A 15,359-nucleotide genomic window follows, 5' to 3' on the forward strand; every position below is an offset into this window, starting at 1 on the left:
AATGAAGGGAGGATGACTTCACACAGGTCTCAAATATTAAAAGTAATGAGTCGCTGTGAGTATGAGATCACCCCAGAAAAGCCATTGTCATAGATGCGGTCAAGGTTCTCTTGGTGATACTGATGGGGCCTGGTTCGGATGCTACATTGTGGGACCGCTTTATAGGACTCTATTCTGAAAGTCAGCTTCACTGCGCTCATTTTTCAGCGTACTTAACTCTTTGTAGGTAGTTGGCTCTTCCGACAGCACCGATTTTTCTCGGATAATTCAAAAATCCAATATTGCCTTCAGTGGAAGCGTAGAACTCATAAATGTGAATGTCCCCAAATCTCTTGATAAACTCTTTCCACACATCTCCCCGTAAGCCATTTCCCAGCGCTTTTTTCACTTTGTGATCACGGTCATTTGGTTTCTGTGGTAACAGGAGAGGAAGCAGACGGAACGTTAACATTTTGAGAGCTTGGATTTATATGTGTCCATTGTATTCAGATTCTGTGTATTTAATTTATACTGATAGTTGCCCTGATTTTATTTCATAATTGTGTCTTTAAAAATTCATCTTAGTCTACCACTCCCAGACCCAACCCCCTCTTTCTGCAACATGAGCACCATAGTCTGATAGGTGGGATGCTGATCTGATTAATTTAAAAAAAGGATAGTTTTCCATTTTGATTTGAGGCAAGAAGAAACAACCAGATGAACCAGGTAAGGCCACCATTTAACTTGCACCCAGTGTAAAATGCCAGTATCAGTGACTTTCCAGAAGGCGCATGCTCATGGGAGACTCAGAAATGAACACATCCTTGGCATCAGTAGGATTGCTGGTGTTTCTGTTCTTAAAGCAGTAGCTTTTATGTGGCAGTGAAGAAAACTGGGAACCCAACTGAGATGGGACAGGCTGTGCAGGGAGCGGGGGCATGTCCCATAAACCACTGCAGAGCAACAATGATAGAGGCAAGAGAGGAGCCATATTTGCCTGGTGTGGCTAAGGTCACAAGACCTGTTGCAGTTACATCAACGGAAACTGTCGGAAAGGCTGAGAAAGGGGAAGAGAAGGCGTAAGCAGCTCCCAGCTGTACAGCCAACATGAAGAGGCTTTGTCAGAAATGAAAAGCAGGAAGGAGAAGTTGCTGTGTATAAGGCCCCAAAGCGGACCTAGTGAGAGCCAAAGGCGTTGAGGGGACCACACTGCTTCCTTCATGTTTTTGCGCTTACTCGTTAGAGATTCAGAGAGATGGCCCAACTAATTTAAGGTGAATGGTGAGCGTAGAAGGCAAATTATCTTCTCTGGGAGACTATAGCTTGGTGGAAAGACAGGTTACTAAAGAAGGTATAAAGTTTTTATTTGTAAATTGTGCCTTTGTTTGAAGAGAAAACAGCCCAGGACAGGGTAGACGTGCCTGTTAGCAAGAGCTCTCCTCTCTTACCAAAAGCTAATTTATTTGCTTAATAAATGTATGGCCATGACGGCATTGGTGGACTGCTGCTGTTGTTGCTTTTCCTCCTCCTCCCTCCCCTCCCCTCCCGCTTCAGTCTTGGGGTTTCTATTGCTGTGACAAAACACCATGACCAAGTTGGAGAGAAAAGGGCTTATTTGGCTTACACTTCCACATTGCTGTTTATCACTGAAGGAAGTCAGGACAGGAACACCAACATGCAGGTGCTGACGCAGAAGGATGCTACTTACTGGCTTGCTTCCCCTGGCTTGCTCAGACTGCTTTCTTATAGAATCCAGGACCACCAGCCCAGGGATGGCATCACCCACCATGATTTGGGCCCTTCCCCATTGATCACTAATTGAGAAAATGCCCTACAGCTGGATCTCATGGAGGCATCTCCTCCTCTCTGGTGACTCTAGCTTATGCCAAGTTGACACACAAAACCAGCCAGTACACTTTCTTTACTCTTCTTTGATACAGGGTCTCGTTCTGCATTCCAGGCTGATCTTCAACTTGCAGCAATCCACCTGCCTCAACATCCTCTAAGTGCTGGCATTAATGTGTAAGTCACTTTGTCCAGATCTTTCATTACTTCCTAGGCTGAGAAGGGACTTTGGAATATAGCCTGGGGGGGGGGAGGGGAGAAGAAGCAAGAGGGAGAGAGGAAGGGAGGGAGGGAGTAAGCAGCTGCTCTCCTCTAAAGGGAAAGGACTGTGGCAACTAGAAGGCAGATCAAAATGAACTTTAAATTAGTTCCATGGAGAAGAAGCTAGAAGCTCAGCAAACTGTAAGTACGGATTTGATCTTTAAGTAACTTGATTGGCCAAAGGACTTAGGTGGTGAAGGTCACTGTGGCTTTTCTAGCTGGAGAGGTAAACAGAGATTGTCACTGAAGAAAATGGTTCCCCAAGTGAACGTACGGAGAGTGGCTAGAGACCTCACGTCAAAGTTGCCTGAGGTGCTTTGAACCTGTGTAAGTCCTGGGTGTTTTGACTGCTAGGAATATAGCCTCTTCATCAGCTCTGGCCCATAGGTCACTGGACTCTCTTTCACGATTCCCTAGGACCTGTCAGGAGGCAGGGAGTGTGTCGTTTGCCAGGGCCAGTTTTGGCTTATGTTGGCTGCTGTCCTGGAATGCCGATTACCGATCACTCTCTAGTGTTACCATTAATTATAGGGTTCCCCTGCCCATAAAATGTTATTCTCCTCAGAAAGGACTGGCAGGTTTCCAGAGTTCCCTTCCTGCTCTCTTTCATGGGAACTCTGAGACTAAAGCATTCCAGTATCTGAAAAATGCTTATTATCACTTAAGAACCACCTGATCTCGGTGCTCCCCAGTTCCCAGGCCCGTGAGGTGCTGTGGAGAGGCCTTCCCGTGTGTAAATCCAAGACCTTACGTGGTCCATGTGCCGCCGCCCACACTCCGTTCTCCACCCACACCTGTTCACTTCCTTGTCTAATAGCTCCTCTCACGTCTCTCGTTCATTAGATGCATCCTCCTTGGAGACCAAACATATCTCTGAATCCTTCACAGGGCTTGGGCCTGTGTTTTGCATACAGCGTAATCTCTGTGGTTAAACAGGTAAACCTCCACCAGGGACTGCTCAGCAGCTCATGGCTGGGGCATCCTCACCAAGGCAGAGGAGGTAAAGGGGCAGGTGCCTGGGTATGTGGGCAGCTGGCCAGGCCCACAGGTGCAGCAGGACACCTGTGGGTGGCAGGTAGCTGGGTTTAGCATCATAATACCATGGGCTCAGTTTTCACAGTACTGGCTCAGGGATCTTCTTACGCTAGCAGAAGGGATTGAGGTTTGAAGGTTGGGAATGTTTCTGGACACAAATGAGGTCCGGGAACGCCTAAGAAGCCCAATTTTTACTTTGTCTTGCTTGCTAGCCGATGAGAGCAACTCACCTCTGCCTTCCCCCGGGGACTTGGTTCTTCTTTACCACCCAAGTCAACTTTGCTAAGGAACTGACTTGCAGGTCATTTTCTCCTTTGTTCCTCTATTTTGTTTTCTACCTTAGAGCTGAGAAAGGCAAACACACCTGGGGCTTAGGTTCCCACCGGGATTTAGTGGCTAATCAGAGGTAAGAGGTCAGAGTGTCCTGGAAGGAATGCAGAGAACCAGACAATCTAAGTAAGCAGACTTTCTCCACCGAGGGTTTGCCTGTGTGCGCTGCGTTTGTAAATGCTTTTGGCCTGTATTGTCTTACTTCGGTAACTAAAGCCTGTCGGACAGAACAGTTCATGAAGTATTTGCCTCCCATTTCAATTGAGGAAGTGGAGCCTTTGGGAAGCTTATAGTGCAGACCCCAGGGTTACAAAGATGGTGAAAGAATCAAACACACATCTATCTGGCTTCACACAGAATTTTTCAGAGGCAGGAGGATCAGAAGTTCAAGGTCATCCTCTGGCTGCTTACAGAGTTTGAGGCCAGCCTGGGATACATGAGGCCCTATCTAATAAAACAAAACAAAATAAAAAAAAAAGAAAAGAAAAAGAAGAAAGACGAGAAGAAGTGAGAGAAAGAGAAAAAGAGAATACAGCATAAAAATCAATTAGTACTAAAAGGGCTTTTGAGTGAAAAACTCGGTGCTTATTTAATTCCATTTCTCTGTCCTTAGCTTGCTGCTCTGAGACAGACACTGTCACTCTTCCAGATGCCCTCACCCCCACCCTCTCTCTGCTCTTCTTTGTCCCCCCCCCAGCATCTCATTGAGAAACCTTTGCCATCACTTAGTTCCTAACTGGAGGACTCACACACTCGGCTTTGGCAGCATCTTGCACTAATATATACCTTCTTCCTAAAGGAGGGGGCTGGAGGAATGGCGTTGCCTTAAGGAACAATGGCTGTTCTTGCAGAGGACCTCAATTTGGTTCCCAGCACCCACACGGTGGCTCACAACTCTAGGGGATCCGATTTCCCCTTCTGACCTCTACTGGCACCAGGCACACGTGTGACTCACAGACATACATGCAGGCAAAACACCCATACACATTAAATAAGTAAATCTAAAAAGGGACATTTTTTAAAAAAAACATTTTTCTTCCTTAAAGGATACTGCTCTCAGGCAGCCACACAAACAACACAGGAGTGAATCAGCTTCACACTGAAGACGTGGAGCACAGGGACCTCTGGTTATACATAAAGACTCTGCAGGGCGAGACCCAGACATTACAAGGGAAAATGGGCAAAGCAGATGCAGAAGATTCAACTACACAACCTCACCACCACTTCAGTCAATAGCTGTGCTACCCTGTGCCTCATTAAACCCAGAGGCCAGAGACTGACTAGTGGGATAGGAGAAGAAGGTCTCCTATTTCTTCTGTGTACAAGGGGTAGTCACACTGTCACAGATCCACCCAAGGACTGTGTTGTAGACCAGTGTATGTGGACTAGCAGGCATGGAACGTGAGGACAGTGATGGCGATGGCTGCCATCTGTTACACACGTACTAGACACAAATGCTTCACTCAGTGCTTTGGGCCCCTAAATCTCGTTCTGTGTTCAGACTCTACATAAGGAAAACTAGTATCATGTCAGTGTTGGCTGCTGGGAGCAGCCATTTCAAGACTACACTGCTCAAAGAGTGGAGTAGTGTAGTACTAACAAGTTACAGAGCCCAGGGGAGACGGGAGGCAAGAAACACACGTGCAACACAAGAGGCAGGAGCATAGGAGAACGGATGAATGACCTTTGCTGGAGAGACTCAAATCGGCTGACATATGACCTATTGCTTGAGCTGGGGCCGACAGTGGCTTTTCACAAGCAGGAAGGAAAGAGGAGGACCTGGGACGGGGAAGGTGTGAAAACACGGAACAAAACAGAGAATAAAAATTGCAATCAAAGTAGCTGTCCCTGCTCTCCAGCCAGGCCCTCGTGGAAGGCAAGTGCGCTATCAGTGTGTTGTTCTAACAGACAGCTGGCGTCTAAGCTGAGAACCGAGAGATGAGTCAGCAGAAGCCTGGCACAATCCAAGGAAACTTGAACGTCTTATCGATTTTTGAACCGATATTAAGACACAAGGAGCGTTACCTGGGGCGTGTTGCACAGGTACCGAAGCAGTTCCCCAATGTACTGGATGACAGTGACGTTGTACTTCCGGCAGTCGTCCCAGAACTGGCTGGCTGAGAACTTGCTCCGCAGAGCAATAGTGGCCCCTAGTAAAAAGCACAGAAAACGTCAGGGAGGGAGCGCAGAAAAAAAAAAAATCTCTCGGATGAGAGACTTACAAATGAATGAAATCCAACATGTGTGGAGTGCCTCTTCCATTGAATACCCAGCATAATGGAGACTTGCTTCCACCCATGTGAGCCTCCGATCTGTGGAAGGGGAGCGGATGCACGGGGGATCATTCTAATGCAATCCAGGGGCCCGGATGGGGCTTATGAGGTGGAGGTGAGGAAGAGGGATCCAAGGAAAGGGGGAACAGAGAGAGAGAGAGAGAGAGAGAGAGAGAGAGAGAGAGAGAGAGAGAGAGAGAGAGAGAGAGAGAGGAGAGAGAGAGAGAGCTGTCACCAGTGCCCACGAGCCCATGACCATATTACCTTGTGTGGCAAGGCATGTGATTACGTGATTAAGCTGAGGGTCTAGAGGTGGGAAGGTTTTCCCAGACTATCTCCTTACCCAGTTGTAAGGGTATCTAACGAGGAGGAAAGGAAAAGGGGGGACTTGGAGGGTGCGAATTGAATATGGAAGACGGGACCACGAGCCGAGGCATTCAGGCAGCCTCTATAATGGACGAGACCAGGACACAGATCTATAGCATGTGGGGGCAGCGCAGCCCAGCCAGAGACAGCTGACTTCCAGAACAACGAGAAAACAAACCTGTGTTGCTGGAAGTCGCTGAGCTTCCGGCAGTTTGTTCCAGCAGCAACAGGAAGCCCATACCCATTTCTCATGTCGCTCGCTTCTTTTCACCCCTAAATATACCAATGACTGGTGTTGAGAAGAGACGCTCAAAAAGATCTTTCCTCCTTTTGCTGGTGTCTGCGGTGCTGAAGGTACTGGCTTGCCCGCTTCAGAGCCCCCCAACCACTCTGCTGCGGAAGATCCAGCAGTACGCCTATGCCCAGCCATGCTTTGCTCCTGAAGGGTGGGGCTGATGCCAGGCGAAGTTCAGAGCTGATGGACTCATCACGTAGATGAAGGAAGGAAATAGGTGCTTGGACCAAGAGTTTAAGCTCAAGCTGTTATAAAAAGTGATCACAGCCAGGCTAGCTTACACTACAAAGAATAGCTTCTCCTTTTGGAGGCTGTGAGGTTCAAAAGCAAGGCATCGGCAAGTCCGGTGTTGGGCAAGGGTGCTCTTTTTGATCTGGGAATGGCCATCATCTCTCCACATCCGCTTCAGGGGGAGGGCAGAGCCAGCCATGAGAGTCTCTACTCTACCTGCTTTCCAAGGCCCCGATCAAGTGCTTCAAAGTTCCACATTACAGCCGGCCTAACCCTTCCAAAGGCCTTGCCTTTGACACCAGGGCTCAGAACTGCACACACTCAGCCTATTATATACGCATGCACGTATATGTATTATTGCATATGCTATGTGTTTTATTTCAAATAAATGTGTCTATTTTACAGGCTTATTTAAAATGAAATGTCACCTGGGAGAAAAGTCAAGTTATTTATCTCAGTGAAAGAATAAGAACTGGTTTTCTCAGAGACGGGGATATGGGACTGAACCTTTACAGGAAAAAGCAATGTAAATTCTCCTGAAGGGACACACAAGGCCAACTCCTGTATAGACGGTGATATTTGAGAAGGAAAGAGGAGCCGATGGCAGGCCAGCTACTCTGACTAACTCCAGGAGGCTGTGGAAGTAAGGACAAATACAGAGCAAGGACAGCGGGGAGAGAAGCTTGTTGATGCTGACCGAGAGTGACACACAAGTTTCTGAAAATGGAGAATGATTTACAGAACCTAAGAAAAGGAATTTCTCCCTAGATCTATTGAACAGTTAAGGCATGGGGAAAGAGAAATTATTTTAGAAGCTTGCTCATGATGTGTGAATTACAGAGCCTTGCAATTGATGCCCAAGTGAATACTGGCTCTGGTAGACAGGAAAGCAGCCGGATCTGCTTTTCCTTAGGAGCAGATATGAACGCGTGTCCACCCCTGATGCCTGGGGAGAGAAACAAAACTTACCAGCCACGATGCATCCGTGGAGGCCAATCATGAGCGCCGCACTGTGATACAGGGGCAGAGTGGTGTAGATTATATCGTGGGCCTTGATCCCACTCGCCAAAGCCAGGCCAGTTCCGTACCACAGGCGTTGGTGATTGATGGTTGCAGCTTTTGGGAGGCCTTTGCAAAGACATAAGAGAAGGCATCAGTGGGCCAGGTAGAGATCTAGTGTATGAAGTTCCCTCCCATCAAGCTGGAAGAATTGCTTTGAAGGTGTATGTGTGGGGGAGGGATAAGCGGTCAGGCCATGGGGTGTGAACATTTTTTTAATTCCTCAAAGTAATAAAGAGAGTAAATATTTTAAGTTTCAGGCCGCCATTTGGTCATTGCTGTGCTGACCCATATCTGCCAGTGTGTGCTGAAAGCAGCTGTGCACATACAGAAAGGCTTAACGGTGGCCCTGTCTTAGGAACACTTGGAACCTATGTTTGGTTCTCAAGGCATAGTTTGCTGAGTCCTGAGACGGACAGATGACATAGTAGTGATTTTAAGAGAATGAATTCCTGTCTTGGGCTCACTACTTTGTAAGGCATTTTCAAAAAATTCAATTGAAGAGATAGATCGAATTACATTGTCCAACCCACAGATGAGGAAGCTAAGTTTAAGAGACTCAGTAGTGCAGACCCCTAATGATATCTATTTGCCAATTTCATTCAAAATATGAATATAGTGTAGCTTTTTTTTGGCTTGGAAGCTCTCCGCCTTTATAGATTTCTTTCACGTCTCCAATCGTTTATTTCTTCTCCCAGCTGCCTCCTATCTGTTATATGAGAAAGCTATGATTTGATTATATGATTTTGCGATGGCAAGTGATGCCATCATGAATTACCTTGTTCCGTGGCAATTCACACTATGGATGATGCTACAGGCCAAAAACATGTCTTTGTAATCTGAGTACATAAACAGCACACTGCCAGTTATAAGGGGGGCTCCCCACCCGCTGCCTGGCCTGTAAAACATGAGACTGTTTCCTCATAGCCTTGCCAATGAGTGCTCGAACCCTGGGCATCATGCCAATCCGAGGAGTGTAAATGGTTTCTGCTGTAATTCTGGTGTGTGAAACCAAGCGAACTTGCACTTTCTTAATAATAATATGCACAATTAAAAAAAGACTTTCTTTTAAATGTGTGCTTTCATTGCTTCTCATGGAAGATCGCCTTAGTGGCGAGGAGAAAGTCACCCTTAGGGGCTGAGAAAGAGCTTAAGACCCGAGTAGGCAATTCTACTTTGTGACGAGGAAGGCAGGTCCCCGAGGACTCAGCCCTTAGCCATGTACTGCCCATGCAACAGTTTGTTCTGTGGGCAGCAAGCCGCCCATCACGGTAAACACAGTTCTAAATCCATCTCTTGTAGGTGCTGCAGGGCACCGAACTCCAGATAATGCCCCCTTCTATACTAACACTGAGAAATAGAAGAAATCACTGCAGCTTCCATGACGAGATTTTTAATTCCGTCCCTTTTTGTTTTTTAAATTTTTTTTCTCATTTTATTTTCTTCCTTTTTTTCTCTTGAACTTTGTTTTATTGGGGGGGGGCTAGAGGGGCAGAGGGTGGATTCAAAGGGATGGGGGACAAATGGGATCAAGATACGTGATATGGAAAACTCAGAGAATAAATTTTTAATTTTTTAAAAAAGAACCAGAGGAAACCATCAACAAATCAATTGTTTTCACCATAGGAAAGAATCATTTGAAGAGTAAAATTCAGAGTTACATTGAAAAAAAAATTCACCTTCTGAGTTTTGAGTACTTTTAGAACCTTCCTCATTTAAGATTTCACACTAATCAGTCAAGAAGAATATTTTGTAACAATTACAAAATTTTGTGCTACCAATTCCCTTTGTGGAAGAGGAAAAACCTTTGGTCTCTAAGTGTTTAAATGAACTCCTTTAATTACTTTATACAAGAGTAGTTAATATACAGGTGTTTCATTCATAGGTAAAACAGTAAGATAAACATTAGTCTCAGTGCTTTCCTGTTAAATATCAATGCTGAAGTATGGAATTAACTTGTGGAGTGTTAGAAAACACCCCTGAACACGAGTTTCCCATTTCCTTGCCAAAACACGTACTGCGAAGAAGTTCCATACTTTCCAGTGTTAGGATCGGGTTTCCCCATTGCTAGCCAAAAGCTCATTTCATCCCAACTGTAATCAAAGTTTCCAAACTCATCTATGCATTCTGTTATTCTTCTGAAATGAAGGTAGACGTTCCTTATTCTTATACTTTGGTTGTGAGCCTCGTCTTTAATGGCTGAGCCATCTCTCCAGCCCCCTTATTCTTATTCTTATTCTCAATTGCTTAAAGGTAATATTCAGTTAAAATAAAATGACAGTGTGAAGGATTATCCACATTCATGTTAAACTGGGGCCTAGCAACTGCAATCTGTCAGATGGCTACCGGGGGCCTGCTGGAGCGAACAACAGAGATTCTGTGGACTGGTGTTGACATAACAAACAGGCTCAACAGAACCTTCAGCCTTAACCTTTGACTAATTATAAGGAGAGTGTATACATGACTCCTAATATAATTTCCTCACAGTAATAACAATGATCATCACTGTCAACATGTGGGGCTGGCTTCCTGCCTTCTTTTCCACATATCCCGTTGGCTTCAGCTTGTTACATTACACTTTCCCTGGCTTTTGCAAGGCTGACTCTGAATATTTATTACATTATTAGGCAGGGGGTGTTACCATCTTAATTGTATGAGCCTGGAGCTAGCCCACAAAGTGAGTCTTGACACTCTATTTCTTTTCCTGGGAAGTCCTTCATGTCTTTATAAGTTTCTGAGTCTACGAAACGGGCAGATGCAAGGGCAGGAGGGAGCTGAAAGAGTAATGTCTTTGGGTCCCTTGAAGGTTACAGTGACACAGGGCATTGTTTGTTCCAAGTAGCAGTTACTGAAAAGCTTCTTCCACAGTTCATCATATGCTAGCGCACAGTGAAGGCATCCTACACTTGATGACATATCATGGTTTAGGCCCTGTGCTAGGCCACTCTACATCAATAATACTGTATGGGAAAAATCAGTCCAAGCATTTATATGAATATCAGCCCATATAGTTGTCCTCTGGTATGTCCCATTTATATAAACTACATTATTCAGATGGACTCTAGATATAAACGGGTCAAAATACAATGAACATTAAAAATTTCTAACAGCCCACTCAGGATCAAATTGTATCCATCATGTCAACTACTGTTTGAGTTATTCGTTCACTATTTCTATGTTTTTATAGCAACTGAGTAGGTGTGTGTGTGGAGCTGGGAGAAAGGAAATGAGATCACGTGTGATAAAATAAGATCAGTTTTCACGGGCAAAGATAGAAATCCCCTTAAGTATTAGTTATTTGATACGTTTTGCTAGGGAAACAGAATATTTAAAAGGCCGGCTCAGCGGTTAGTTCTTCCAAGACAAGCCTGTGTCTTGGCAATCCTCTCTTACTTACCTGTGGTACCCGAAGTATAGATATACACTGCAGGCATGGCGAAAGTGACTTCAGACCTCCACGACTCTGGGGTAGGTTCTGCCGACACGCCGTCCACTTTGTCCAGGAAGGTGTCCACGCCATTCGTGTCGGAAGTTCTGCTTACGTACAAGACGGACACGCCATCCTTTTTCAGGGTTGGCAGAACCTCCTCAACGGCTTCTTGTAGCTCTTAAGTTAGTGGGAAAATTCCAAGCAGACTACATTAGCTGATGAAGCATGTATTGAGTGTCTAAACCTGATAATACTTTCCATCAACCTATGTTTTGTTACAATGTATGGGTACAAATGATACTTATGATTTTTTTTTTAAAGACAGTGTCTTACTATGTAGTCATGGCTGTCTTGGAACTTGGTATGTAGACCAGGTTGGCCTCAGACAGAGATCCGCCTGCTTCTGCTCCCTGATAGTGAGATTAAAGGTGTGCACTACCATGTCTCCCTCTTAGTGAATTTTAGAATGGAATTTGATGTGTTTGAAAACACACAAACACACACACACACTCACTCACACGATCCCAATGTCTGATAGAACAAAGGTTGAGTCTGTGGTTTCATAAGCACAGCAGATGGTTGGGGGAAGACGTCACAGAAATGAGCATTGAGAAAAACCAAACAGTAAGTGTGTATCACCAACACGTTAATACAGTGTAATAGGCATTTCCAGAACATGCCCACACATCAAAGGTCGTTATTGTTGTAAAGTAAAGTCTGTGTCAGTCATACAAGTATACAGGTGCCACAAGAAATTTATTTTTCATAGATAACAAGCTCCGACTTAATATGCAATCCTATTTCATACCTGTTATTTTGATTTTCTGCCCTTAACCCATAAAATGAAACCTCTAGTAAGCTTACCTAACCTGTCTTGAGTTGTAATAACTGAAGTAAATATATCATTTAAAACAGATTTACTTGCCGTTATTTTATGCATATGGGTGTTTTGCTTGCATGTACGCACATGTTCCACATGCATGTCGGCTGTCTGTAGAGGCTAGAAGAGAGGATTGTATTCCCCAGAACTGGCGGTACCAGCAATTGCCTCCTGACCAGTTTCCTCACTGTCAGTCTCTCTCTGCTTCCAGCGTCATCTACCTCACTCCTGGCCACTGTCCAGTGCCCCCATTCATGGTAGTTCAGGGGCTGCACACCCCTTAGCATGGGATCCGCTCTCCTCATTGGCAGATCCTCAGGGCTCTCGTAGTCCCATCCCTGCCAGCCTCTCTGATGCCATCTCGGACTGTCTGCCTTCTACCCTTTTCCTCTACCCACTCTGACCCAGGTGAAGCCCTGTTAAACGTGCTGCAGTGCAAATCCTTTGCCCAGACCATCCGGCCTGTGTAGAACGGCCTTTCATCCCGAGTCACCCAGAAAATCCAGGTCTTCCTTTAAGACAGCCCAGAGGTAAGTCTTTCTGCCACCTGTGCTTCTCGACAACTGGCTGCTCTCTCCCCTGGCTCTCACCCAGGTCCGAGCACGCTTGCCCCAGGATGTTTAGTACACAGTGCGACAAGATTCAAGCGTGGTCAACCATGAAATCCTCGAGATTAAGGGATCATAATTCAGTGTGGAAGATTAGGGACAAGCTGAAACTGCTTACCTAAAAGGACTGGCAACCTGGAATACTTTGAGTGGCTACGCCTTTAATATGATGGAACGAAATGATTTCTGCATGCGAGGGTTCCCTGCATGGTCTATGACCCTTCTCTTTGATAGAAGCGGTAGCTACTGCTCCCACCCAGTGATTTATGTAGGTGCCGCCTTGAGGTTTTAGGGTGTGAATGTTGTCTGTTAGCTATGTAGGTGATGTGACAACCAAGTAGGACACATTAACTCAAATAATTCTCTTGGTCATAGTCTTAGTTCCTCTGCACTGAGAAGCTGAAGCTGGCGTAGGAGCTGCTCTTGGGGGCTGTACCTGTGGGTGACCAGGGGACATAGCCTGGATAGAGGGAGAGGTGGAACCAGTCAACAGGAGTGGCTTCCCAAGCAGGTCCTTATCTGAGCCTAGAATGGGCCTTTGGGATTGTCTCAAATGAAGGGAGCTGACCCCTGCCTCCGAGCTTGCCCATCAGCCAGTCAGATGGGCTCACTCACTGTATGCACTCAACAGGGTTGGGGGGAGGAATGTGGCGATTAACTCTCTTTAGCTAGAGCAAGCCCCGGAGAGGGTCTCAGCTGAAAGCTCCTGGCAGCTGAGGACGGTGCATCCGAGGCCCAAAGGAGGCATCAGGTGGCGCAGCTCAGCGCTGGCTGTCCCTGTCATCCTCAGACAGACAAGTTTTACAGTTCTCTTTTGTTTACATTTTTTGTAAGATATACATTACATTGATTTCATAAACCCTGCGATGCAGGAACCACACCAGCAACCCCATTTGTACAAAGGGACAGGGGCACCCAAAATAAAAACAATTAAAACCAGATACCGGGAATTCCAATTTCTTTGCATTGGCCATTGTGGCTTAAGTTTTGATAAAGTGCCTTTGCCTTGTAGGAGTGTCCTCTTGATTTGCTCTGTGTGCGCTAAGGTGTGCGGGCTTCTGATATGAGTAAAAAGGCCATCACTGTGCATCTTGGCGGAGAGCATAGCTCAAGCTTCACTGAAAGTTTGGGAAGGTGAAGGTGAGCCTGAAGGCTGTGGACCAGATCCATCAGCTCCTCTTTTGACACTGTAGAGGGAAATGCACTCCCAGAGAAAGCAGTATACACAAGGGTGGGGGAAAATCCAGTGTTGGGCTAGAGAGATGGGTACATGGTTAAGGGTGCTGGCTGGGTTAGTGTGAAGACTGCAGGGGACCCCAGAACCCACATAAAAGCCAATCACTACTAACCCTCGAGCTTCTGGGACAGGGTTGGGAGTGGAGACAGGAGCCTCTGGCTTGCTGGCTGCCAGCCAATGAGTTCCAAGTTTAAACTGTCCCAAAGGAGCAAGGCAGAGTGACAGGGTGACCGAGGTGAACACCTAATACCACACAGCACATACACACAGAGGCAGGGAGGGTGGAGGGACAGAGAAGAGAGAGAGAGAGAGAGAGAGAGAGAGAGAGAGAGAGAAAGAGAGAGAGAGAGAGAAGAATATTAAGTGATTTCAACATCTTAAGAGAAAAATTTTAAAACCATATGGAGGCAGAGGCAGGTGGATCTCTCTGAGTTTGAGGTCAGCCAGGGATGTATAGTAAGACCCCATCTCAAAAACAAAACAAAACAAAAAAACCAAAACCAAAACAAAACATAACAAAACAAGAATAAAAAACTAAGTTGTACATCAGTTCCCACCAACTTCCCCTTCTTTTGAAGAGTAAAAGAAGAGAATTATCTGACTAAACACACCTGTTCCTGGAAAGCAGAAAGAAACGAGGGTGAGGAACTCAATCAACCTTCCTTACCCCGTGTCAGTGTGCTACAGCTAAATGGGAAGCTTCACCATAGGAATCAAATATCCACTCGGGTAGTGATGTGGCACTAGCGTGGCTGGCGGAAGAGGTGATTGACTCAGTTAGGTAACACATCCCAGAGATGCTTACAGACAAAGCCACTGGAAGAGTGTTGGGACCATGGTGTGCGGATGAGTACGGGGCGGCTGGGTGGGCAGCTTATGCCTTTCCTTCCTTCATTCAAACAAACAAACAAACAAACAAAAAAACAACAGCAACATTTCTAAGTGGTGCTAAAACTGACCCTGGAGACACTGTGGCTATAGCGCTTCAAACACCGGTGGGCAAGCCTGATCCTGGCATCTCTAACAGTGGTTTGGAGTAGCAGCAATCACCCATGGTCAGTTGTGCAACGTGCTGCGCATTAGAATTCTTCCGGCAGAGACACCCCCACTTTCCTTCCTACACAAAGCAAATCACCCTAGGTAAAAAGGTGTTTCCTTAACGTTACAAATTCTAACAGGAGCAAAGAAAACAGAAGACCATACTCCATCTCACATTTGTGCAATTAAATAATTTGCTTGAGCTCATTCTTCATTCCCTCAATTAAAGCTATTGTTCTTCGTCATGCCCCACGTCAAGGGTACTTCCTGTTGTGAGATTGCCAGGTCACATCAGGCATTACGTAATTACTGTATGGACATAGGCAACTGATGTGGGAGTGTCATATATCAATCTGTTGATTTCATTGGTTAAGTTATAATAAACCAGCTGCTTGGCCTCATGGCTTGGAACATAGATGGGAGGAGTAAACAGAATAGGATTCTGGGCGGAAGAGGAAGTGAGGTCAGACTCTGCTCTGCTCCCGGAGAGAC

General features: G+C 45.8%; 1 protein-coding gene across 1 annotated transcript in view; it reads right to left on the reverse strand.

Annotated features, from left to right (window-relative positions):
• Nucleotides 1-15,359, reverse strand: part of Slc27a2 (solute carrier family 27 member 2) — a 39,170-nt gene that overhangs the window by 12,587 nt on the left and 11,224 nt on the right. Inside the window, exons 2-5 of the mRNA XM_050131494.1 lie at nt 11,072-11,281; nt 7,585-7,743; nt 5,476-5,600; nt 218-412 (exon numbers count right to left, since the gene is read on the reverse strand). Of these exons, the coding sequence (XP_049987451.1) occupies nt 218-412; nt 5,476-5,600; nt 7,585-7,743; nt 11,072-11,281 (689 nt within the window). The remainder of the gene's footprint in view (nt 1-217; nt 413-5,475; nt 5,601-7,584; nt 7,744-11,071; nt 11,282-15,359) is intronic.

This window comes from Alexandromys fortis, unplaced genomic scaffold (genome assembly GCF_014885135.2).
Source record: "Alexandromys fortis isolate MF-2015 unplaced genomic scaffold, M_Fortis_MF-2015_v1.1 scaffold_6, whole genome shotgun sequence".
NCBI classification, from domain to species: Eukaryota; Metazoa; Chordata; class Mammalia; order Rodentia; family Cricetidae; genus Alexandromys; species Alexandromys fortis.